We start from the raw sequence: 25738 nt of genomic DNA on the forward strand, positions 1-25738 counted from the left end.
AGAGAGACACAGAATCTGAAGCATGCTCCAGGCTCTGAGCTGTCAGCACAGAGCCTGACGTGGGGCTTGAACTCATGAACCATGAGATCATGACCTGAGCTGAAGTTAGATGCTTAACCGACTGAGCCACTCAGATGCCCCTGGTCTATGTCTATCCTTTTATGCAAGTACCACAAAAATCTTGATTACTGTTGCTTTGTAGTAAGTTGTGAAATCCAGAGTGTGAGCCCTGATTTGTTCCTCTTTTTCAAGATTGTTTTGACTATTCTGGGTCCCTTACATTTCCATATGAATTTTAGAACAAAGTTGACACTTCCTGCAAAGAAAGCAGCTTAGATTTTGATAGGGATTACACTGAATCTATAGATTAATTTGGGGATTATTGACATCTAATATTAAGTCTTCCAATCCATGAACATGGGATGTTTTTCCATTTATTTAGGTATTCTTTAATTTCTTTCTGTGATGTTTTATAGTTTTCAGTATACAAGTCTTGTACTAAAAAAAGAAAGTATTCCTAAGTATTTTTAATGTTGCTTATTATATTATTATTATTATTATTATTATTATTATTATTACTAAAGTGAGCTCTGTGCCCAAAGTGGGGCTTGAACTCATGGCCCTGAGATCGAGAGTTGCATGCTCTACTGATTGAGCCAGTAGGCACCAGTGTTTACTTATTTTTATTGTGGGAAAATAGATACAACAAAAAGTTTTGTCACTGTAACCATTAAGTATACAGTTTAATGGCATTAAGTACATTCACAAAATGTGCAACTATCACCATTATCTATTTATAAAATTGTTCCTCTAGGGGCGCCTGGGTGGCTCAGTCGGTTAAGCGTCTGACTTCAGCTCAGGTCATGATCTCAACATCTGTGATTTCAAGCCCTGTGCTGGGCTCTGTGCTGACAGCTCGGAGCCTGGAGCCTGCTTTAGATTCTGTGTTTCCCTCTCTCTGCCCCTCCCCCGCTCATGCTTTGTCTGTCTCACTCTCAAAAATGAATAAATGTTAAAAAAAATTTTTTTTAATTGTTCCTCTCGTAATTGTCCTCTTCCCCTCCCCTACCCAAACTTTACATATAATTGACATGTAACATTGTGTAAATTAAGGTGTACAATGTGTCAATTTGATGTAGTTACAAATTGGAAAATGATTACCACCATAGTGTTTACTAACATTTCCATCACATTCCATAATTACCATTTCTTTTTTGTGGTGAGAACATTTAAGATCTATGCTCTTAGCAGCTTTCAAGTATATAATGTAATATTATTAACTGTAATCACCATGCTGTACATTAGATCCCCAGAAGTTACTCATCTTATATTTGGAAGTGTGTACTCTGTAATGAATATCTCCCCATTTCCCCTACTCTCCAGTCCCTGGTGACCACCACTCTTGTTTATATGAGTTTAGGTTTTTTATTTTTATTTATTTACTTAAAAATTTTTTTAGTGTTTATTTTTGAGAGGGAGAGACACATAGAGGGTGAGCAGGAGATAGGCAGAGAGAGAGGGAGACACAGAATCGGAAGCAGGTTCCAGGCTCTGAGCTGTCAGCACAGAACCCGATGTAGGGCTTGAACTCACGAGCCTTCAAGCTGTGAGATCATGACCTGAGCTGAAGTCAGCCGCTCAACCAACTGAGCCACCCAGGTGCCCCGAGATTAGGTGTTTTAGATTCTACATATAAGACACTTAAGTGAGATTATACAGTGTTTGTCTTTCTTTGACTTATTTCACTTACAATGCCTTCAAAGTCCATCCATGTTGTTGCAAATGGCAAGATTTCATACTTTTTTAATGGCTAAATAATGTTCCATTGTGTGTATTTGTGTGTGGGTATATACACACTTAACCGACTGAGTCACCTGGGCGCCCCCCCCTTGACTGATTTTTATAGATATACAGTAAAACCTTGGTATGCGAGCCTAATTCATTCTGGAAACATGCTTGTAATCCAAAGCACTCGTATATCAAAGCAAATTTCAAGAGACATTGGCTCAGTTGTTATCATGTGACATTTGGCGTTACATACTACTCATACACATACTACTCTTGCAAGACATCACTTGTTTATCAAGTTAAAATTTATTAGAAATGTTTGCTTGTCTTGTGGAACACTCACAGAACAAGTTACATGCAATCCAAGGTTTTGCCGTACTTAATTTTACTGCTTTTGTGCTTTTTACTTTTCTTACTTTGTCTATGGTCTGCTTATGACCTTTCCTTTCTACTCAAAGTCCCTTTTAACATTTCTTGGGGGTGGTTTAATGGTCATGTATTCCTTTAACTTTTGTTTGAGAAACAATCTGTTCTATTCTGAATCCTAGACTTGTTAGAGAGAGTATTCTTTGCTGCAGGTTTTCTTGTTTCAGCACTTTGAATATGTCATATCATTCCCCTCTGGCCTGTTAGGTTTCTGGTGAAAAATCAGCTGTTAGCCATATGGGTTTCCCTTGTATGTAACTGTTTTCTTCTCTCTTACTGCTTTTAAAATTTTCTGGTTATCACTACTTCTTGTTCTTTTTTTTTTTTTTTTTAACGTTTATTTACTCATTTTGAGAGAGAAAGAGCTTGTGTGTGCAAGTGGGTGATGGGCAGAGAAAGAGGGAGAGAGAGAGAATCTCAAGTGGGTTTTGTAGTGTCAACTCACAGCTGACACGGGGCTCAATCTCATGAACCATGAGATCATGACCTGAGCTGAAATTAAGAGTCAAATTCTTAACCTACTGAGCCATCCATGTGCCCACTACTTTTTGTCCTTATAATTGCTGTGTCTTGGTGAGGAAGTCCTTGGGTTGATTTTGTTGGGGGCTCTTTGTGCCTTCTTCATCTGGGTGTCTGTTTCCTTCCCCAGATTAGGGAAGTTTTCAGCTATTAATTTTTCAAATAAATTTTCTCTCTCTTTTTCTCCCTTTTCTCTCTCTTGTCCTTCTGGGATCCCTATAATGTGAATGTTATTACACTTGACGGTCTTGCTGAGTTCCCTAAGTCTTCTTTCATTTATAATTATTATTTTTCTGTCTCCTGTGCAGCTTGATTGCTTTCCATTACACTGTCCTCCAAGTCGTTGATCCATTTTTTTTGCTTCCTCTAGTCTGCTCTTTATTCCCTCTAGTGTATTTTTAATTTCAGTTATTGAGTTCTTCATCTCTGATTGGATCTTTTCTATATTTTCCATATCTTTGTTAAGGTTCTCATGAGGTCCTCTACTCTTTGATCATTATTTTTATTATTATTATTTTAAGTTTATTTATTTTGAGAGAGTGTGCAAGCGGGGGAAGGACAGAGAGAGAGAGGAAGAGAGAGAATCCTAAGCAGGCTCCATGCTGTCAGCACAGAGCCCCGTGTGGGGCGCAAACTCATGAACTGTGAGATCTTGACCTGAGCTGAAATCAAGAGTCAGAGGCTTAACTGACTGAGCCACCCGAGTGCCCCAATCATTACTTTAAGTTCTCTATCAAGTATATTACTTATGTTTGTTGCAATTAGCTCTTCTGCTGTGATTTTGTCCTGTTCTTTCATTTGGAAAGTATTCATCTGTCTCCTCATTTTGTTCAACTCACTGTGTATGTTTCTATGTATTAGGAAAGTCAGCTACATCTTCTGCTCTTGAAAGTAATGGCTTTAGGAAGAAGAGGTCATGTAGTGCTCTGCAATGCAGTGTTCCTTGTTCACAGAACCTGAAGCTTCAGGGTGTCTCATATGTGTGTTTCCTGTACCCTACTGTTGTGGTTGAGCTAATTTTTCCTTCATTCCAGTCATCTGTGATGGCTGTCTTTGCCTGTTGTGGGCAGGGACCGGTCCCTGTGTTGTTAGTGGGCCAATTTGAGGCCGCCTAGGGATTCAGTTGAGTCAGACCAGGCGTTCGCCAGAAATGAGGTAGCATCAGGCTGCAGGTCACTTTCCATGTGTTGTCCCCTGAGAATCTTTCATTGGTGGGTGGGGCCTGTAGTCAGATCAGATGTTTGCTCCCAGCCCACTGCTGAGGCCCTAGTTGGACTGGTGTGTGTGGTTATTGTCTTTCCCTCCCCCTAGTGCAGGAGTCACTTTGGAGTGGCGCTGGCCCTTGTCAGGACTACTTGCACACTGCCAGGCTTGTGGCACCACTTTGAATGGGTTCCGGCCTAGGGCCTATTAGAGGGTGGCAGGTCTGCAGGGCGACATGGGTGCATGGTGTAAGCAAAGTGTGTGTAGGTCTGCTGTGGGAGGGGACCTAGAGCCTGGGCCTGGCTGGAGCAGGCGTGTCCACAGAAGAACTTGGGGCAATGTGGTGCTGTTAATAACCTAGGTACCAAGTGTTGGTGCTACACAGGTTCCTGTAGCTGTAGGTGTTTTTGTGTGTAGGCCAAGGAGTGGGGGAGGGAAATGGTGCCTATCAGCTCCTCTGTTCCTGGAGAGAAGTCTCCCAAATATTCCTGCTTCTCCAGTATTTGTTCTGAGATTAGTAAAAGTCCTTCCTGTATAACCCACGTACTTTTCACATTGCTGCTTCTATGCTGTATCTCTGCCGTGGTCTTTGTTGTGCTGTTTCCTTAAGGGCAAGGACTCAGTTTCCTCTCACCCTCCCAGGGAGACTGCTGAATTTTTAAAGTTCCAGGTGCTAATCGCTGCTGATTGTAAGAACTCAAAGCAGTATGTTATAGGGATTCCTCTTCCTCATGCATACTCCCCAGTGTGAGGGTCTGTTTCTTTCCTTTCTTTGTGCTACGGTGTCCCTACCTCATGGACAGTCCTACAAGTTTGTTTGGCTCCCTTCTGCATCTCTGCCCTTCCTACTCTCATCGGTATGACTTCTTTTCTACATTTAGTTGCGGAGGGTCTGTTCTGCCAATCGTTGGGCTGCTTTCTGAGTTATTTACACTAATGTGGGTTATCTAGTTGTGTCTGACATGAGGTGAGCTTAGGGGACTCCCACTTCAACAGCTTCCCATGGAAGACTCTATGATTAATATTTTAAGGAACCACTAAACTGTTTTCCACAGCAGCTGCACCATTCTATATTCCTACCAGCGGTGTATGAAGGTTCCAACTTCTCTACATTTTGCCCCAACTTACTATGTGTCTTTTTAATTATAGTCATTCTAGTGTGAAATGATCTCATTGGGCTTTTTAAATTTTATTTTTGTGGGGCGCCTGGGTGGCTCAGTCGGTTAAGCGTCCGACTTCGGCTCAGGTCATGATCTCGCGGTCTGTGAGTTCGAGCCCCACGTCGGGCTCTGTGCTGACTGCTCAGAGCCTGGAGCCTGTTTCAGATTCTGTGTCTCCCTCTCTCTCTGACCCTCCCCCGTTCATGTTCTGTCTCTCTCTGTCTCAAAAATAAATAAACGTTAAATTTTATTTTTGTTTCTAAATGTTTGTTTATTTATTTTAGTTTAGCTTCTTTTTTTTTTAAACTTTTTTTTTTTTTTTTTTAATTTACATCCAAATTAGTTAGCATATAGTGCAACAATGATTTCAGGAGTAGATTCCTTAGTGCCCCTTACCCATTTAGCCCATCCCCCCTCCCACAACCCCTCCTATAACCCTTAGTTTGTTCTCCATATTTATGAGGCTCTTCTGTTTCGTCCCCCTCCCTGTTTTTATATTATTTTTGTTTCCCTCCCTTATGTTCATGTTTTGTTTCTTAAAGTCCTCATATGAGTGAAGTCATATGATTTTTGTCTTTCTGTGACTAATTTCACTTAGCATAATACCCTCCAGTTCCATCCACATAGTTGCAAATGGCAAGATTTCATTCTTTTTGATTGCCGAGTAATACTCCATTGTATATATATACCACACTTTCTTTATCCATTCATCTATCTTTTGGGCTCTTTCCATACTTTGGCTATTGTTGCTAGTGCTGCTATAAACATGGGGGTGCACGTGTCCCTTCGAAACAGCACACCTGTATCCCTTGGATAAATGCCTAGTAGTGCAATTGCTGGGTCATAGGGTAGTTCTGTTTTTAGTTTTTTGAGGAGCCTCCATACTGTTTTCCAGAGTGACTGCACCAGCTTGCATTCCCAATGTTTGGTTATTTTTGAGAGAGAGAGAGAGGGAGAGAGAGTGTGTGTGTGCGCATGAGCGGGTGAGGGGCAGAGAGAGAGGGAGACAGAGGGTCTGAAGTGGGCTCTGCACTGCCATCACAGAGCCTAGTGCGGGGCTTGAACTCACGAACTGTGATCATGACCTGAGCTGAAGTCAGGTACTTAACCGACTGAGCTACCCAGGCACCCCTCATTGTGGTTTTGATTTGCATTTTCCTGATGACTAATGATAATTGAACATCTTTCTAGGTATTTATTGGTTATTTTATATCGTCTTTGGAGAAATTTCTATTCAGAGCCTTTGTTAATTTTTAATTGGATTTCTAATCTTTTTATAGCTGATTTAAAAAAAATTTTTTTTAACGTTTATTTTTTTTTAATTTTTTTTTTTAACGTTTATTTTTTTTTGAGAGAGAGAGAGAGCATGAACAGGGGAGGGTCAGAGAAAGAGGGAGACACAGAATCCGAAACAGGCTCCAGGCTCTGAGCTGTCAGCACAGAGCCCGACGCGGGGCTTGAAGTCACAGACCGTGAGATCATGACCTGAGCTGAAGTCGGACGCCCAACCGACTGAGCCACCCAGGCGCCCTGACGTTTATTTATTATTGAGAGACAGACACAGAGCATGAGCATGGGAAGGGTAGAGAGAGGAGGAGACATAGAATCCAAAACAGGCTCCAGTCTCTGAGCTGTCAACACAGAGCCCGACGCAGGGCTTGAACTCACAAACTGAGATCATGACCTGAGCCAAAGTTGGTCACCCAACCAACTGAGCCACCCAGGCGCCCCTTTTTATAGCTGATTTGTAAGTGTTCTTTATATGTTCCAGATATAAATCCCTTATCAGATATATGTTTTGCAAATATTACTTCCATTCTTTGGGTTTCTTTTTTGTTATCTTTTTTTTTAAAGTTTATTTATTTATTTTGAGAGAGAGGGAGAGAGAAAACTTCAAGCAGACTCTGCACTGTCAATGCGGAGCCTTACATGGGGCTTGAACACACGAACTGAAATCATGACCTTAAACCAAGACCCGGGTGCTCAACTGACTGAGCCTCCCAGGTGCCCTTCTTTTTTGCTTTCTTGATGATGTTCTTTGATACACTAATTTCAAACTTGAATTGTGGCCAATTTCTCTCTTTTGTCACTTGTGCTTTTAGTGTCATATCTAAGAAGGCATTGCTTAACCCAAGATTACAAGGCTTCATTACTATTCTTTCTTCTTTGAGTTTTATAATTATGGTTCCTACTACAGTTAGCCTTTGATTTTGTGTAAGTTGATTTTTGTATATGGTGTGAGGTAAGGGTTCTAACTATTGTTTTGAATGTGGATATCTACTTGTCCTAGTACCATTTCTTGAACAGACTATTCTTTTCCCAGTGAACTGTTTTGGCACTCTTTTTCAAAGTTAGTTGACTATAAATGTGGTTTATTTTTGGTCCTTCATTTCTTCCCTATTCATCTGTATGTCTGTCCTTATGCTAGTACCATAACATCTTAATGATGGTAGCTTTGGAGTAAGTTTTGAAATTGCAAAACATTGGTAACTCTTTCAACTTTGTACTTCATTTTCAAGATTATTTTGGATAGTCTGTGTCTTCATATCAACATAAGAATTTTAGTTTCAGATTGCTAATTTCTGCAAAGAAGGCAGCTGGGATTTTGGCAGGGATTGTGTATGTCAGTAGTATGGGCATTTTGCTATCTTTGCAATAGTATGACTGATTTATTTATTTATTTATTTATTTACTTATTTAATTAAAACTTTTTTTTTTAATGTTTATTTTTGAGAGAGAGACAGAGTGCAAGTGAGAGAGGCAGAGAGACAGGGAGACACAGAATCTGAAGCAGGATCCAGGCTCTGAGCTGTCAGCACAGAGTCCAATGTGGGGCTCAAGCTCATGAATCTCGAGATCATGACCTGAGGCAAAGTCAGTGCTTAACCGACTGAGCCACCTGGGTACCCCATCCATGAACATTTATAAAAGTCTTTCAAATTCTTTCTCAGCAATATTTTATAGTTTTTATAGTATTAGATTTGTACTTTTGTTAAATTCATTCCTAAGTATTTTATTCTTTTTATGCTATCATAAATGTACTTATTAGTATTTTTAAATATACATATGTTTTTTTAACTCTACATCCAACATGGAGTTTGAACTCATGATCCCAAATCTAAAGAGTCACATGCTGTACCAACTAAGCCAGTTAGGCACCCCAAAAGGAATTATTTTTAAATTTCATTTTAGGTTAGTTAGTTCATTGCTCGTGAACAAGTGGGGTTTTTGGGTTTTTTTTTTTTTTTTTGTATATTAATCTTGTATTCTGTAATGTTGCTGAATTTGTTAATTAGATCCAATAGTTTTTAGTGGGTTCTTTAGTATTTTCTGCATAAGATTATGTTATCTGTGAATAGAGATAGATTTGCTCCTTCCCTCCTTCCTTCCTTCCTTCTTTCCTTCCTTCTTTCCTTCCTTCTTTCCTTCCTTCTTTCCTTCCTTCTTTCCTTCCTTCCTTCCTTCCTTCCTTCCTTCCTTCCTTCCTTCCCTCCAGTGCCCTGGTTTGAATCTCTAGTACAATGAATAAAAAGTAGGGGCACCCGGATTGCTCAGTTGGCTAAGTGTCTGACCCTTGATTTTAGCTCATGTCATGATCTCACAGTTCATGGGATTGAGCCCTGTGTTGGGCTCTGTGCTGACCGCGTAGATCCTGCTTGGGATTCTCTCCCTCTCTCTCTGTCTCTCCCCCAAGCTGTGTTTCAAAAATAAATAAATAGACATTTAAAAAAAACATTGTAAGAGCAGATATTCTTGTCTTATTTTGATGTTAAGGGGGAAGCTTTCACTATGCGGTTAGCCATAGGCGGTTCAATAAGTGCTTTTTCTCAGGGTGAAGAAGTTCCCTGCTATTCCTCATTTATTTTTATTGTTGTCACTATTGTTTTGAATCATGAAGGATATTGGATTTTGTCAAAGCCTTTTCTGTCTACTGAGATGGTCTTGTGGTTTTGTTCTGTATTGTATTGTGATTGCATGTTACATTAATTATTTTTCAGATGCTAACCCTAACCCAACCATGTTTTCCTGGGTTAATTCTCACTTGGTCATATCTAATCCCTTTTACATGTTGCTGGATTTGGTTTGCTGAGGCCTGTTGGTCTGTTGCTGTCTTCTGATGTCTTTGCTTTTGGCATAAGTGTATTAGTAGCCTCAGAATGAGTTGAGAAGTTTCCTTCCTCCTGTGTTTCTTGGAAGAGTTTGGGCATTGGTATTAGTTCTTTAAATGTTTGGTAGAATTTAAAATGAAGCTATCTTTTAGACTGCTTGGTTCAGTCGGTGGAGCATGTTACACTTGATCTTAGGATTGTGGGTTCGAGCCCCACATTGGGTATAGAGATTGCTTAAAAATAAAATATTAAAAATAAAACCCAGCTTTTGGCTTCATTATTATTTTTTAAAATTTATTTATTTATTTTGACAGAGACAGAGATAGCATGAGTGGGGGAGGGGCAGAGAGAGAAGGAGAGAGAATCCCAGGCAGGCTCCACACTGTCCACACAGAGCCCAACGCTGGGCTTGGGCTTGAACCATGAACTGTGAGATCAGGACCTGAGCCAAAATCAAGAGTCAGACGCTCAACCAACTGAGCCACTTAGGCTCGCCTCCCCTGCCCCCCCCCCCAACTTCTTTTCTTTTTTTTTTTTTAATTAAAGTTTATTTATTTATTTTGAGAGAATGTGAGTGGGGAGAGGGGCAGAGAGAGAGGGAGAGAATCCAAGCAGGCTCTGCTCGGCGTGGAGCCCAACACAGGGCTCAATCTTCTGACTGTGAGATCATGACCTGAGCTGAAACCAAGAATTGGATGCTCAACTGACTGAGCCACCCAGGATCCGCAGTTTCATTGATTTTCTTAATTATCTTTGTATTTTCTATTTTTTTCTGCTCTGAATTTTTTTTTTTTTTTTTTTGAGAGAGGAAGAGCATGCAAATGGGGAAAGGACAAATGGGGAAGGGGCAGAGGGAAAGAATCTTAAGCAGGTTCCAAGCTCAGCATAGAGCCTCTTGCAGGGCTCAGTCTCATGACTGTGAGATCATGACCTGAGCTGAAATGAGTTAGATGCTTAACCTACTGAGCCACCCAGGCGCCCCTCTGCTCTGATTTTTATTATTTTTTTCCCTCTGCTTGTTTTAGATTTTGCTTGCTTCTCTTTTTCAACATCTTAAGGAAGGTTAGGTTATTGACATAAAATCTTTATTTTGTAACTTAGACATTAACAACTGTAAATTTCCCTAAGAAATGTTTAAGCTGCATCCCATAAATTTTGGTATGTTGTTTTCTCATTTCATTAATTTCAAAGTATTTCTTAATTTTCCTTAATGATTGTTTTTCTTTGTCCCTTTGGTTTTTTTAGTTAATTCTGCTTAAATGGGAATTCACTAAATGTCTTTGTGTTTTTGAGCTCCAATTTCATTATATTGTTATTAGAGAACATACTTTGTGTGATTTCTGTTCTTTTATGTTCATGGAGTAGGTTTCTCGCTCTAGCTTATGTTCTATCTTGGAGAATATTTTTCATAAGCATTTGAGAAGAATGTACGTTTTCTTTTTGTTGGGTGAAGTGTTGGGACTATTTTATTTAAATTTCAAAATAATCTAATGAGAGACTATTTTTATTCTTACCTCCATTTTACAGAAGAGCAAACTGAGGCTCTAAGCCTCAGTTGATTAACTTGTCTACAGTCATATAGCCCAGAGTTGGTAGAGGCAGGATTTGATCCTACAACTTTTCAACTTTAAACCTATGTCCTTAACCTGCCATTGAGAAAGAAGTGAGTATGCTGTAAGAAATGTGATGAAAGTTAGCAACCAAAGGGGAGTGTGGAGCCCAAGGGAGGCTTGTTCCTGTTTGAAATGAGCGTGAGAGAAACTGGTAGAGGAAGAGATTAAAAATGCTTGAGTAGGAAGAAAATAAGGGTGAGAGTGTAGCTTAAGGGCTGAAGCTGGGAAAGAGTGAGGGTGCTGTAGTCAGAAAGACATGGGTTCAAGTCCTAGCTCTGTCATCATCTAGCTGTGTGACCTCAGGCAAGTGATGCTACCCCTCTGAGCCTCACCATCCTCATCTGTAAAATGGGGCGGCGGGGGAGGGGATGTTAAAGCAAAGGTGAAGATGATAGGCCAAAGGTCAGAGCTGAATGGGGATCAAAGGGAGAGATGGGTTAACTTTTCCCAGATGGTTTTAATTTTTTTGTCTGTGATATAGGATCCTTTGAGAGGGAGGACAGTGAATTCGAACTTCAGAGAGGAGAGGTCTAGAATCCCTAAAAGAAAATAGCTTACCTAAATTTTCTTTTTCTTTCTTTCTTTCATTCTTTTTTTTTTTTAACTTACCTAATTTTCAGTTCACTTGCCAAAACCAGTGTATCTGTTGCTCTCCCTACACACCTTCTCACCTGCACCCCTTCCCTACTGGGAAGATGGACCCATCCTTCCCTGGATTCATACCCCTCATTGCCTTTCTGAGAACTTCTGGTCCCCTTGCCTCCTCCCTTGTTCTCCCTGCCCTCCTCCACACTTCTGCCTGGGGGCTCTCCTGATCAGCAAAGGTCAGAACAGACCCTTTTGTAGGGGCCCACTTCTTACAGTCTCTGTCCACCATCCTTGTCCTGATGAATTCTCCATGCCCTTCCTTGTCCCAGCTGGTGCAGTAGTTCTGCATTTCTAGTAGAAATACCATGGTTCATTTATTCCTTCCCCTATTAACAGATACTTAGGTTGTTTCCAGTTTTCGTTCCTGTAAGCAAGACTCCTTGAACATCCTTGTGGTTGTCTCCTTGGTCAATTGGCAGATGTGTCTGTGGGGTAGAGACTGAGTTGAATTGCTGGGTCTTTGAGTCGGCATGGCTTTACTTTGTAATGGATGATGCCATATTGCTAAGTGCCTGTATATTCTTATTTTCCTTTTATTTTTAGATTAATTATAATTCACAACACATTGCTTGCAACTGGCATTTAATACTCAGCATTGTATCTTAGATATCCTTATCTCAGAATGTAAAGATTCTCACTCCTTTTTATAGATGTAAGTTTTTTTGAAGTTATCCCTTACTAATGGAGATTTAAGATGTTTGTAATCTTTTGCTGTAAGAATAATGCTATAGTGAATAACTTTTTAGTTTTGTCCTTATATCCTTTCATAATACATATGCCTCTATCCGTAGGATAAATTCCTAGAAGTAGAATTTCTGGGCCAGTTATGTGTGTCTATGTAATTTTTAAAAATTGACGTGTGGGGTGCCTGGGTGGCTCGGTAGGGTAAGAGTCCGAGTCTTGATTTCAGCTCAGGTTATGATCTCACGGTTCGGAAGTATGTGTGCTCTCTCTCTCTCTCTCTCTCTCAAAATAAATAAACCTAAAAAATAAAAACCTCACAGTGAAATGCACATGACATAAAATTAACCACTTTATTGTTCTTTAATTTTTTTTGAGTCTCTTTATTTAATTAATCTTTACACCCAGTGTGGGGCTCAAACTCGTGGTCCTACAATCAAGAATTGCATGCTCTTCTGACTGAGCCAGCCAGGGGCCCCAGATTAACTATTTTAAAGTGAACAGTTCAGTGCCATCACAACCTTTGTCTAGTTCTGAAACACTTGTGTTACTCCAAAATAAAACCCTGCACCTGTTAAGCAGTCACTTCCCTTTCTTCTCTCCTCCTGCCCCTGGCAACCAGTAATCTGTATTTCATTTCTATGGATTTAAGTATTCTGGATATTTCATATAAATGTAATCATACAACTCATGGTTTTTTTGTGTCTGGCTTCTTCTAACGTTTTCAAGGTTTATACATGTCGTGGCATGTATGGGCTGTAGCATTTATTTTTTATGGCTGAATAATATTCCATGATAGGGGCACCTGGTTAACTCAGTTAGTAGAGCATGAGACTCTTGATCTCAGGGTCATGAGTTCAAGCTCCACATCAGGTGTGGAGCCTACTTAAAAAAAATGCATATATATATCTACATATATATATTCCATTATATGTAAGTACCACAATTGTTTAAAAACATTTTTTTTAATGTTTAATTTCTTTTGAGAGACAGAGACAGAGAGACAGAGGAGTGAGTGGGGGAGGGGCAGAGACACACACACACACACACACACACACACACACACACACACAGAATCCCAAGCAGGCTCCAAGCTGTTAGTGCAGAGCCTGACTCAGGGCCCAAACTCATGACCCGTGAGATCATGACCTGAGCCAAAATCAAGAGTCGGACACTTAACCAGTTGAGCTACCTAGGCACCCTGAAATATGAAATTGTAATGTATTATTGGTTTTTAAAATTTCTTTTTTTAAAATGTGTACATGTTTATGCATTTTTTAATTTCATTTTTAAAAAATATTTTATTTTTAAGTAATCTCTACACCTAACGTGGTGCTCGAACTCACAATCCCAAGATCAAAAGTTGCATGCTCTATGGGGTGCCTGGGTGGTTTAGTCAGTTAAGCATCCAACTTTAGCTCAGGTCATGATCTCACGGTTCATGAGTTTGAGCCCCTTGTCGGGCTCTGTGCTGACGGCTTGGAGCTTGGAGCCTGCTTCGGATTCTGTGTCTCCCTCTCTCTCTGCCCCTACTCTGCTTGCGCTCTGTCTCTTGCTCTCTCAAAAAGTAAGCATTAAAAAAGGAAAAAAAAGAGTTGCGTGCTCTACCAGGTTCCCCTGGTTTTTAAATTAAAAAAATTTTTTTTTTACCTTGGCCATTTTTTCGTATGTTTGAGCCATTTGTATTTCTGTCTCTTGTAAATTGTCTCTTCATATCTTTTACCCATTTTTTACTGGATTGTTTGTTTTTATTTGTAGGAACTTGACATACATTAGGGAAATTAGTACTTTGTGATATGAGGTGCTAACATTTTGCCTGGTCTGTCTTTATCAACATTTACTTGCCTACTACATTCATTGTCCTTGGTGCTGGAACTAAAACACAGGAGACCCAAGGCTGCCCTCCTGGAGTTTGTTCTAAAAGGGGTGTGTGGGGAGACAATATATAAATAATCAAGATAACTTCCAATTATGGTCCATACTTAGAGGGAGACAAAACGGGATGTCATTATGATAATGGATGACGAGGTAGGAGTCTGCTAATACAGAAAGCTGAGTGGAAGATGACAGTTTGAGTCCAGACACAAAGCAAGATGACTATGCAAGTAGCTGTGTTTGAACAGAGAATGCAAAGGCCACAAGGTGGGGGTTGAACCCGACATGGGGCAATGGAAGCCACCAGAGGGACTAGGTAGAGTGATCAAGGGGAGCGGTGCAAGGTGAGGCTGGGAGGGAAGCAGGGGCTGGATTCTGAGCATCTAGCCTGCCATGGGGAGGAGTGCACATTTTATAGTAAGTACGATGGGAAGCCTCAGGAGGGTCATGAGCAGGAAGTTATTTGATTTTAAGTGTTTTTTGAAATCATTAATAATTGCTTGAGAACTTTTAATGACGGCTTGTTATTTCATAGGTATGTATAAGTCACGATTTATTGAACTCATTGGAAAATTGTTCTTTTCCTCCTCCCTCATTTTTATTCCTATATCATTTTGATAAAGGTATCTGTAAGCTTGATTGCTTTTAGGTTATTTTCCTCTAATTACATTTTACAAGCAGTTTTTAAAAGTGTTTGATGCATGAAATTCGACAGCACTCCGGTGTATACTTTTGTGTTACAGACTGTGTTAATGACAGCTACTGGTTTGGGAGAGATAGGAGCTGCGAATACTGCTTTGATGAGCCACTGCTGAAAAGAACGGATAAATACCGGACTTACAGCAAGAAACACTTTCGGATTTTCAGAGTAGGTGACAGAAATCCATATGTTTGGGAAAATTGGTAATCTAGTCCTTCACCGTGAGATATCTTAGCACTGTCACTCCCCACTGTTAAAACTTTGAAATAAAATGTTCTCTATTTTAGGAAATGGGTCCCAAAAACTCTTACATCGCATACATAGAAGATCACAGTGGGAATGGAACCTTTGTAAATAGAGAGCTTGTAGGGAAAGGAAGACGCCTTCCTTTGAGTAACAATTCTGAAATTGCACTTTCAGTGTGGAGTAATAAAGGTAACATTACTATCTTCTGGTTACTGAATCTTTTTTTCCTCTCCTGTAAAGGGAAGATCGACATTATGCCCTTTGCCGAGTATGGTTTAGTTACGTAAAGTAAGACGGTTAGTATTCAGGATTCAACTCAGTCCTGGGTGCATCCTTAAATTAGGAAAGATTTCTATCAAGATTGAATTTCTAAAGTTTAACTGCTGTGATAAGTTTTATTTAAGGCTGTATGCTGTCAATGGGATGATACTGCTTAAGATGTTTCATTGTTCATTGATTGATCCAGTTTGTACCACATCAGTCTTAGATGTCAGTGAGTTGTTTTAGACCATTAATTCTTCTCCCTCCCTCCCTCTTTCCTTCTTCCCTTCCTTTCTCATTCTTCCCTTTCATTCCTTCCATTCATTAATTGCACATGTATTTATTGAAGTTTGTTTATATGCCAGGCATTAGGTTTTTTCTGTAAGAATCTCAGTTTAAACCTTCTTCCTTCTTGGGGCACCTGGGTGGCTCAGTCAGTTGAGTGTCAACTTTTCATTTTGTCTCAGATCATTGTCTCACAGTTCATGAGATTGAGCCCCATGAGATTCTCTCTCTCCCTTTCTCTCTGCCCCTCCCCTTTGTGCACACATGTGCTCTCTCTCTTTCTCTCAAAATAAATAAATAAACATGAAAAAAAACCCCAAACTGTCTATTTTCTTAGTTACCATTTGGTGATTGTCTGAAAGTTTTGATGTTTATTGTCATCATCAGGCAGCATTTTATAAGCAGCCGTTCCTAAAACTACTAATATCACATCTAAAATGAACAGCTGTCATTCAGCACAGAAGGAATTAAAGCAACCTAAAGAGTTACATGTAATCTCACAGTGATTTTAAATCCTTGGACAAAAGGAATACTTTTGTTTCTTTGATTAAAAACAAACAAACCCGCAGAATTTCACAAAACTATCTGAGGGTTGAATGAATGGGAAGGGAGTGTGTGTGGGTAATAACTTAAAAATAATAGATCTCCACGGGGTGCCTGGGTGGCTCAGTGGTTAAATGTCCTACTTTGACTCGGGTCATGATCTCCTGGTTTGTGCGTTCAAGCCCCACTCTGGGATCTGTGCTTACAGTGTGGAGAGCCTGCTTGGGATTCTCTCCCTCTCTCTCTGCCTCTCCCCCACTCGTGTGTGTGTGTTCTCTCCCTCTCTCAAAATAAATAAACTTAAAAAAAAAAAAATAGATGCTCACAAACGCTGTCCCACAGATCCTGGTCTAGTAGGTCCAGGGATTTAAAAAATCTTGCTTAGGTGATTCTTAGGCAGTCAGTCTTCAGCCTGGCATCTGGGAACGATGGCCATGCTGGGCATCCTAAAATGCATTTTATGACAGTTTTCCCCATTTCTGACTATTTTGTTTTCAATCTGTTAATTATAGTCAGGGCAGCTGCATAGGGTTTTGCTGTTTGAGAGCACCTGGTGCAGGTGACATCCGAATGCTGAAATTTGGCCTGTCTCACTTGACCAGCTGTGTGCCACCTTTTCGTAGTTGGTCCATCTACGGGGCAACTGTTCTGTTCTGAACAGATGTGTTATATGGGCTAAAGGTGGCCTTAATTGAAATAGATCAGACTGGCACTCTGCAGATGGCATTCAGTGTATTGACATTTTATTAGGCATTTGTTATTTGTACTTTAACGTCAAAATCTAGATTGCTTTGAAAAAGGTGCACTGCCTGGCCATACTGAGCCTATAATTCCATAACTGGAGGATTTGCCAGTGCTCAGTAGAGCCTTCCTGGTTTAGGGAAAGGAAGACGCCTTCCTTTGAGAGGCATGTTTTCCCCATTCAAGTCCTCATTGCTCCACGTTGTCCCACCCTCAACCCAGCCTTCCCTGTGTACATGACCTTGGCTTGTATGGACAACTGAATTTGTAGCCCTTGAAGTAGACCTTGACATCTGTGAGATGTAGCCCTCCAGAGCCCCTCAAATTCCCAGATTCTCAGATGCCACTGGAACATCTAGGTTCATAAATATCCATGAACACAGAGAAACTGTTGGTTTGCTGGAAGGTTTCCTTCACTATGCAAGTGTCTGTCTTGTGCAGACCAGCCTGGAATGAAGCACACTCAGGTGGCTCAGATTTGTGCCAGAGACTAGAGCTCTTGGTTACTCCAGGGAGGTCAAAACCTGTTGCCTGAAATCTGAGAAACTCAAGGGTCTTAACACATTTTACTGTTTCAAGATATTGCAGGCAGTTGCAAATTTACTATTGATTTTGTAGAATTGAAATGTTGATAATTGATTGCAGCCTTGGTTCACGTGGATGGTTAAATTTTTAAATGAGTGGGGTTATTTTTTTTCTTTTTCTGGAATACAACCCAAATAATGGAGAAAAAGGGGATTTGGGGGGAAACGCTACTTATTTAACTTTACAATCAGGTTCAAGATGGTTTGCACTATAAAATGCCAGACATGTAAAGGTCTATGAATGGCAAAGAGAAATAATAGTAGTGTGATGACCTATGGTCTAATTTTTTTGGGATGTTTATATGTCTAGAACATTTTTTTCTATGCTTGAACTGATTGCTTTTTGGTTCTGGGTTTCTGCTAATCTGCATGGGTGTTTTATATCAGTTGCAGTTGACTAATATTTTGAGACTGAGGAATAAGATTAGCATATATGTATGGATTTCCTGCACTAACGTGAGATGATGTTGTGTATTTCTATTGAAGAATGAGATTTGACTGTCTTGTCCATGGGTTTCTCTGGGTTTCATAACAGGGGTTAAACTGGCTAACCAATTCCTTTAGGGTTAGGTGTTAAATGTAATTGAAAACAGTTGTCTTATATTCCATATGTTTACTAAATTTTAGGACCATTTTATCTTTATCGAATGAATTAATGAGACCTATTTCTGCCCTTTCCCCCTTAGTTTTTGTATTTTTTGACCTGACTGTAGATGATCAGTCAGTTTATCCTAAGGAATTAAGAGACGAATACATCATGTCAAAAACTCTCGGAAGGTAAATTGTTTTTTTTGTTGTTACAGAAATTGCAGTTCATTTTTTTTCTAAACATTTGTCATTGATTAGGTTCTTGTTCCTGGTTTATAACATTTATATTTGTAGGACACCTATTTGTGATAGGCATGTTATTCATTTACTTGACTATCATCAGTTGAAATGAAGAGTTTTCCTTATACATTTTACCTTTGATAGCTCAATAAAGTGGCTTTAAAAAAGTTGGTATTCACAGGGGCGCCTGGCTTCTACTCAGAAGAGCAACTCTTAATCTCAGTTGGAAGAACATGCGACTCTTGATCTCAGGGTTGTGAGTTCGAGCCCCATGTTGGGTGTAGAGGTTACTTAAAAATGAATAAATAATAACATTTAAAAAAAAGTTGTTACTCACATACCATACAATTCACACATGGAAAGTGTACAATTTAGTGATTTTTAATTTTTTTAATGCTTATTATTTTTTATTAAAAATTTTCTTTTTAATGTTTATTTTTGAGAGAGAGAGACAGAACATGAGTGGGTGAGGGGCAGAGAGAGAGGGAGACACAGAATCCGAAGCAGGTTCCAGGCTCTGAGCTGTCAGCACAGAGCCTGACGTGGGGCTTGAACCCACGAACAGTGAGATCATGATCTGAGCCGAAGTTGGACACTTAACTAACTGAGCAACCCAGGCACTCCTACAATTTAGTGATTTTTAACATTCACTGAGTTGTGAAACATTTTCATTACCTTCTAAAAAGAAACATTTACTGCATTTCTACCTTCTTCAGAATTTGTGACATCTTGGGAACTGAAATGAAACTGACCACTGAATATGGCAAAGTTCTCAAAATTTTTGGTTTCAGGACCCCTTACATTCTTAAAAATTACTGAGGGCACCCAAGAGCTTTTGTGGCTGATATCTGTTGATATTTGCTATATTAGAAATTCAAATGGAGACATTTATAATATTTGTTAATGCATTAAAGAACCCAATTTAGGTTAAGATAACTGTGTTTTAAAATTTTTAAATGTTTATTTTTTTGAGAGAGAGGGAGAGAGCCAGAGACAGAGCACGAGTGGGGGAGGGGCAGAGAGCGGGAGACACAGAATCAGAAGCAGGCTGGCTGCAGGCTCTGGGCTGTCAGCACAGAGCCAGACGTGGGACTCGGATTCATGAACTGCGATATCATGACCTGAGCCAAAGTTGGAGGCTCCACTGACTAAGCCACCCAGGTGCCCCCAAATAATGTTTTTAATGCACAATAATTGTTTAAATAAAGATCAGTGAGAAGAGAGGCGCTGTTTCACATTTTTGCCTATCTCTTTGCTATCTGGCTTACTAGAAAATGGCTAGATCCTGATATTTGCGTCCTTGTTCAGTCTGTTGTCACATGCCACGTAGCCTCTGGAAAACGCTGTATCCTCATGAGAGAATGAGGATGAAAAAGGCATATGATGTCTCAGTATTACTCTGCAAATAGTTTGACTTTGTGGACACCCTGAAAGCATCTTGGGGTTCCTTAGTGGTTGCCTAATCCTACTTTGAGAGCCACATCCTTAGGGACACTTTTACCACATTGTACCATGTTCTTCACTCTCCCACCCTTCCCCTTCTCCCAAAGGCCTTTCTCTTTATTGACATTTTTGGAAACTTGGAAGTAGAAGTTAATAGAAGGAAATAATCACCCATATTCCTGCCACATAGAATCAAACACAGTGTACTCTTTGCAGCCATCTGTGGGAGATATTTTAGTTTACGGATATTAAATTCAGTAACTCACTGTATTTTCACAATTGCATTGGTGCTTGGAAGTTTATAGCCAAATTTTGTGCGCACCCCTAAGAAATGCATGGGACTCTTATTTTTTCTAAGGGAGGATTCAACACAAATCTTCTATAAGGTGATGGAAACTTAACTCACCTGAGTCAGATAAAAAAAGAAATTTATTGGCTCTTGTAAGCAGGAGATACATGGGCACAGCTGTTTTCAGGTATGACTGGACCAGGTGGCCTTTAGGGCTTTATGTCACTCTTTGAATTCTGATGCTCTATGTGGCTGTATGTGTGGCTGGATTTAAGGGCTCCTCCAGTGTTGCCAGGGCACTGGCTCCATGTATTGATTTAGCTACTACTGGTTGTCTTCCTATAGATTTGTTTTCTCTGTGTGGCAGGAAGAATGGCTTCCAGAAGCCCCACATTCATATCTTCTTCCTGGTAGAAACCACTGCAGAGAGAACTTTTCCCCAACATCAACATTTGATTCCAGGGGAAACGTTGATTGGCTTGATTTTGGTTACACGTCATCCCATAGTACTCTTACAGACTCTCCATTAGAGCTATATTGACTCAGGGAAGATTTCTCAGGCAAAAGGTGACTGTGATCAGAAGGGGAATTGGAAAGTGTTTTGAGCAGATTTTAAACAATAATAGTTAAACGGACCATTTTCTCACACCATATACAAAAATTAACTCAAAAGGAAAAAAACTAAATGTAAGAGATACAGCTATAAAACTGTAAAAAGAAAACAGAGGTAACTCTTCAGGACCTTAGGTTTGGCATTGGTTTCTTTTCTTTTCTTTCTTTCTTTTTTTTAATGTTTATTCATTTTTAAGAAAGAGAGAGAAAGGGAGATACAGACACCGAAGCAGGCTCCAGGTTCTGGGCTGTCCGCACAGAGCCCAATGCGGGGCCCGAACTCACCAATCGTGAGGTCATGACCTGAGTCGAAGTCGGACGCTTAACTGACTGAGCCACCCAGGTGCCCTGGCAGTAGTTTCTTAATTATGGCACCAGAAGCACGAGCAACAAAAGAAAGAAAAATAGATAATTTAGACTTCATCAAATTTAAAAACTTTAGTGCATCCAAACACTATCAAGGGAGTGAAACACAACCCATGGAATGAGAGAAAATATTTGCAGATCATTTATCTGATAAGGATCTAGTATTCAGCAAAAAGAACTCTTACAAGTCAACAACAAAAACAACCCACTTTACAAATGGGCAAAGGATTTAAATAGCCTTCTCCAAAGATCTACAAATGACCAATTTGTACAATGGACAAAGGATTTAAATAGACTTCTCCAAAGATCTACAAATGACCAAAAACCACATAAGAAGATGCTGGGCATCATTTATCATGAGGGAAATGCAAATCAAAACCACAAGGGTTACTGCTTCACAGCCGCTAGTATTACCATCATAAAGAAACAGAAAGTAGCAAGTGTTTGTGAGGATGTAGAGAAATGAAATCCCCTGTATACTACTGGTGGGAATGTAAAATGATGTAGCCACTGTGGAAAATAGTTCCTTGGTTTCTCAACAAGTTAAGCATAGAATTACCGTATGACCCGTGATTCCCCTTGTAGGTATATAATTCCCGTCTCCCAGTTGACAATAGGTGTTTAAGTAAAAATTTATGCATGAATGTTCACAGCATGTATCCAAAAAGTGGAAACAACCCAAATCTCCATCCACAAATAAACAGGTAAACAAAATGTGATATATCCATACAATGGAATATTATTTAGCCACAAAAAAGAATGAAATATTGACCCACGCTACAGCATGGGCTAACCTTGAAAACATGAGTGAGAGAAGCCAGACACAAAGGGCCACATATTGTGTAATTTCATTGATACGAGATATTCAGAATAGGCAAATCTATTGAGAAAGCAGATTAGTGGTTCCCAGCAGCTGGGAGAAGGATAGAATGGGGGTGGAGTTTCCATTTGATCTCATGAAAAATTCTGGAGCTAGATGGGGGTGATGGTTACACAACATTGTGGATGTACTTACTGCCACTGAATTGTAGATTTTAAAATGATAACAGTGGTAATTTTTATGTATACATATAATACACAATAAAAAGGGTGTCTTGACAAACCTACCTTCCCACCCCAAACTCGCAATAGTTATAGTCTGCTTGGGGCATGTAATGAGTGATTGATATGTGAGTAGCCACTACCTTGGGCTGACCCAGGCTTTGGAGAACAGAGTCCATTGGGTTACCTGTATCCTGGGTATTATTCCTCTTCCATTATAGTATCCCAATTAATTGCAAATCTTTAAGAGTTTGCTGCAATTAAGTTAATCGCATAATACTTTTGGTTGTTAGTTATTGTGATTTTATTTAGGGTGCAGTTTATGGCATCAACTATGGCACTTTGAATAAGAGCATATCAATGAAAATAATTCATTTAGTTATCTGCTGTAACTTGGGTCAGGCACTCATTTTTGTTTAGGACTTTGTTCTTAGTGATGTTTCTCTGCCTCTAGGATAAGTAATTTCTGTCTTATTTGTTCTTAGTGTCTTTCTGAGGATTTCACATTCTGGGGTGCCATTAATACTTAAGTCTGTATCACTCAGCTCAAAAAGTAGAATTTGGAGCTGACTCAGCACTATTGGATGGTCCACATTCACTTATGCCCTTGACATTTTACATTGGTTATGTTTCATTGTGTTGTTTGAAAACAGGGACAATGGAAGTGTTGTATGTGGACAGCGGTTAACTTCTAAACTGATCTCGGCTAAAGTTAAGCCCAGATCAGGAATGATGAACCATTCTGACAATTGATCATTTTATGTTTCTCTCCGTAGTGGTGCCTGTGGTGAGGTGAAGCTAGCTTTTGAGAGGAAAACATGTAAGAAAGTAGCCATAAAAATCATCAGCAAAAGGAAGTTTGCTGTTGGCTCTGAGAGAGAGGCAGTAAGTACCTGTGTTTGTGCATGCTCAGCTATTTATTTTTATTTTTTTAATGTTTATTTTTGAGATAGAGAGAAACAGAGCATGAGTTGGGATAGGGGCAGAGCAAGAGGGAGACACAGAATCCGAAGCAGCTCCAGGCTCCGAGCTGTCAGCACAGAGCCCGACGCGGGGCTCGAACCCACCAACTATGAGATCATGATCTGAGCCGAAGTTGGACGCTTAACCGACTGAGCCACCCAGGCTCCCTGCTCAGTTGTTTTTAACACTTCTTAACTTCCCCAAATAATTTTAGAGTGGTGAGTTTTTTCTTTTTTTTAAGTTTTTATTTGTTTATTTTGAGAAAGAGGGAGAGTGAGCAGGGGAGGCGCAGAGAGAGAGGGAAAGAGAGAGAATCCCAAGCAGGCTTTGCACGGTCTGTGCAGAGCCCAATGCCAGGCTCAAATGCACAAAACCGTGAAATCATGACATGAGCCAAAGTCAAATGCTTAACCGACTGAGCCACCTAGGTGCCCCTAGAGTGGTGATTTTCAGTGTTAGGAAGAATTCATTGTTCACATACGTGAATTTGTATTAAACAGCATTGAAATATTTTGAGTATATTCAACTAACCTAGAAAGTTACTTATCCATAATTTGGTTCCAGAAATATTTTGTTGTACATAATGTACCAGCAAGAAGTGCTTCCCCCCCCCCCCCCCAGTTGTTACAAGTTTTACAGTACATGAAAGGAAATTGGGGGGTGCCTGGGTGGCTTAGTTGTTTGAGTGTTCCTCTTGAATTCAGCTCATGGTCTTACAGTTCGTGAGTTCGAGCCCCACGTGGGGCTCTGCACTGAGCACAGAACCTGCTTGGGATTCTCTCTTTCCTCTCTCTGCCCCTCCCCTGCTCATTCTCTTTCTCTCTTTCTTTCTCCCTCAGGCGCTCTCTCTCTCTCTCAAAAAAAAATAAATAAACATTAAAAAAAAAAAAAGGAAATTGAGGGGAAAAAACAACCTGGCTATATATCCCACCATTGTAACTCCACAGCTGTTTGCAGTTTTCTTTTTCCTTCTAGTCCTTGTTCATACAAATTTGCATTTTTAGATGGTTGAAGTCATACTGTATATACAATTTTGTGTTCTACTTTTCCACATAAGCATTAATGCATAAACTTTCCTCTAATTGATGCTTTTTGATGATTGAGCCTCTATTTCATGAACTTTATTGTAATTTATTCCCCCATTTCTCTGTTTGATCATTTAGGGTAATTTCCAATCCTTTGCTCTTCCCAATAATGAAGAAGTTAATACCTTAGCATCTATAGATTTTTAAAAATCCTAATTATTTAACAGTCTCTATATAGTAGCCATTCATTTTATTGCATTCTGTAATATACATTTACTGTGTTGGTGAAATGGTCAAATGTATTGGTCTTTCAACACACGACCCAACAGAATAATGTAAAATGAGGTCTCTAGTCACATTTTCCTTTGTGGCCAGCTGTTTCTGGCCATTATACTTTAATGTTCTTTAAAGATCAATTCCTCCCCCCCCCCCCCCACCTCTGCCCCCAAGACAATGCCATTTTCACATGGCAAGAGGAATTTCCTTTCTGTGTTCACTTTGTTACAGATCTTTTTCCCCTGTGATTCTGGATTTGTTTCCTGTTGGGGGTGTGTGGTGGGGAAGAAAATACCTACCATTCTTGAAGACTTGGAGCAAAATTTTACCTCTTAATTTCATCTTTCAAATCAGATTGGACTCTTTTAGATCTCTCTATCATTAGAGTATGTCCTGCCATGGTAATGAGTTTAACAGCTTACAGGAAGAGGCAGACTTTTAAAATTAAACATCTGGGTTTCTTAGCCGAAGTCCATTTTACATAAATATGTAATTCTATATCCTCTTTGCTTTGGAGGGTGTAGCCCTTGAGGCTGAGTAACTCGATTCATCCTTTTGGAATTGGAACAGAGAGCAACTTCGGTCCCCTGATGCTTCCTCTCATTGGTGTCTCACTAAATATGTTAGCCTGCAGTAAATTGGAAACTGTGTCTGCTCTATTATTAGAAATGTGGCTTGACATTTTCCTTATGTAATTTAATTAAATACCTCTTGTCTGTGGTGTTTATTTGTTGTATCACTTTTATGAGTATAAACAATTGTACAGCCAGAGAGAGCTTACAACTAATATTACATTGTATGTTAGCTAACTGGAATTTCAATAAAAACTTAAAAAAAAGAGAGACAGAGACAGAGCTTACCAGGTAAGCATGAGAACAGTGGAAACACACTTGTTTTTGATTGTGAGAACTGGAGCAAGTGGCTTCCTTTCTCTGAGCCTCAGTTACTCCATCTGTGAACTGGGGATAATTCTAGAACCCAGTTCACTTTGGGATTTTGAGACTTATTAAGTAAAATGATTCTTTTTCTTTTTTTAAATATTTTTTTAAGTTCACTTTTTTATTTGTTTTTTTTTGGGAGAGAGAGCATGAGAAGGGGAGGGGAGAGAGAAGGGGAGAGAGAAAGAGAGAGAGGGAGAGAGAAAATCCCAAGCAGGCTCTGCAGGGTCAGTGCAGAGCCCAATGTGAGGCTTAAACTCACAAACCATGAGATCATGACCTGAGCCAAAATCAAGAGTCTGATGCTTAACTGACTGAGCCACCCAGGCGACCCCCAAGATGACTCTTAAATAAAGAGGTTGGCATAGGGCCCGGTCGTTTACTGAATGCTTACTATTTGCCAAGCACTTTGCAGAGTGATTTTTAGGGGAGTTATTTAATTGATCGACCTCTAATCCTTGATGAGTAGGCGCTAAGTGTGGAACTCAGACAGCTTTTACTCAACTAAGCTTTAACTAAGCATTTTCCAAGTGTTGACTATTATTATTATTAATAAACTTGAATGTTATTTTTTT

General features: G+C 39.7%; 1 protein-coding gene across 7 annotated transcripts in view; it reads left to right on the plus strand.

Moving 5' to 3' along the window:
- CHEK2 (checkpoint kinase 2) overlaps window positions 1-25738 on the plus strand; it is a 46869-nt gene that overhangs the window by 4429 nt on the left and 16702 nt on the right. For 4 of the 7 annotated variants that reach the window (XM_042962385.1, XM_042962386.1, XM_042962387.1 and 1 more), the window contains 4 exons: window positions 14766-14890; window positions 15010-15157; window positions 18069-18159; window positions 22738-22846. In XM_042962385.1, the coding sequence (XP_042818319.1) occupies window positions 14766-14890; window positions 15010-15157; window positions 18069-18159; window positions 22738-22846 (473 nt within the window). Of the gene's footprint in view, window positions 1-10736; window positions 10869-14765; window positions 14891-15009; window positions 15158-18068; window positions 18160-22737; window positions 22847-25738 lie in introns of those variants that run through there. The other 3 variants (XM_042962391.1, XM_042962390.1, XM_042962389.1) reach the window with 2 other exon arrangements.

Source organism: Panthera tigris, chromosome D3 (assembly GCF_018350195.1).
Source record: "Panthera tigris isolate Pti1 chromosome D3, P.tigris_Pti1_mat1.1, whole genome shotgun sequence".
In the NCBI taxonomy this organism is placed as follows: Eukaryota; Metazoa; Chordata; class Mammalia; order Carnivora; family Felidae; genus Panthera; species Panthera tigris.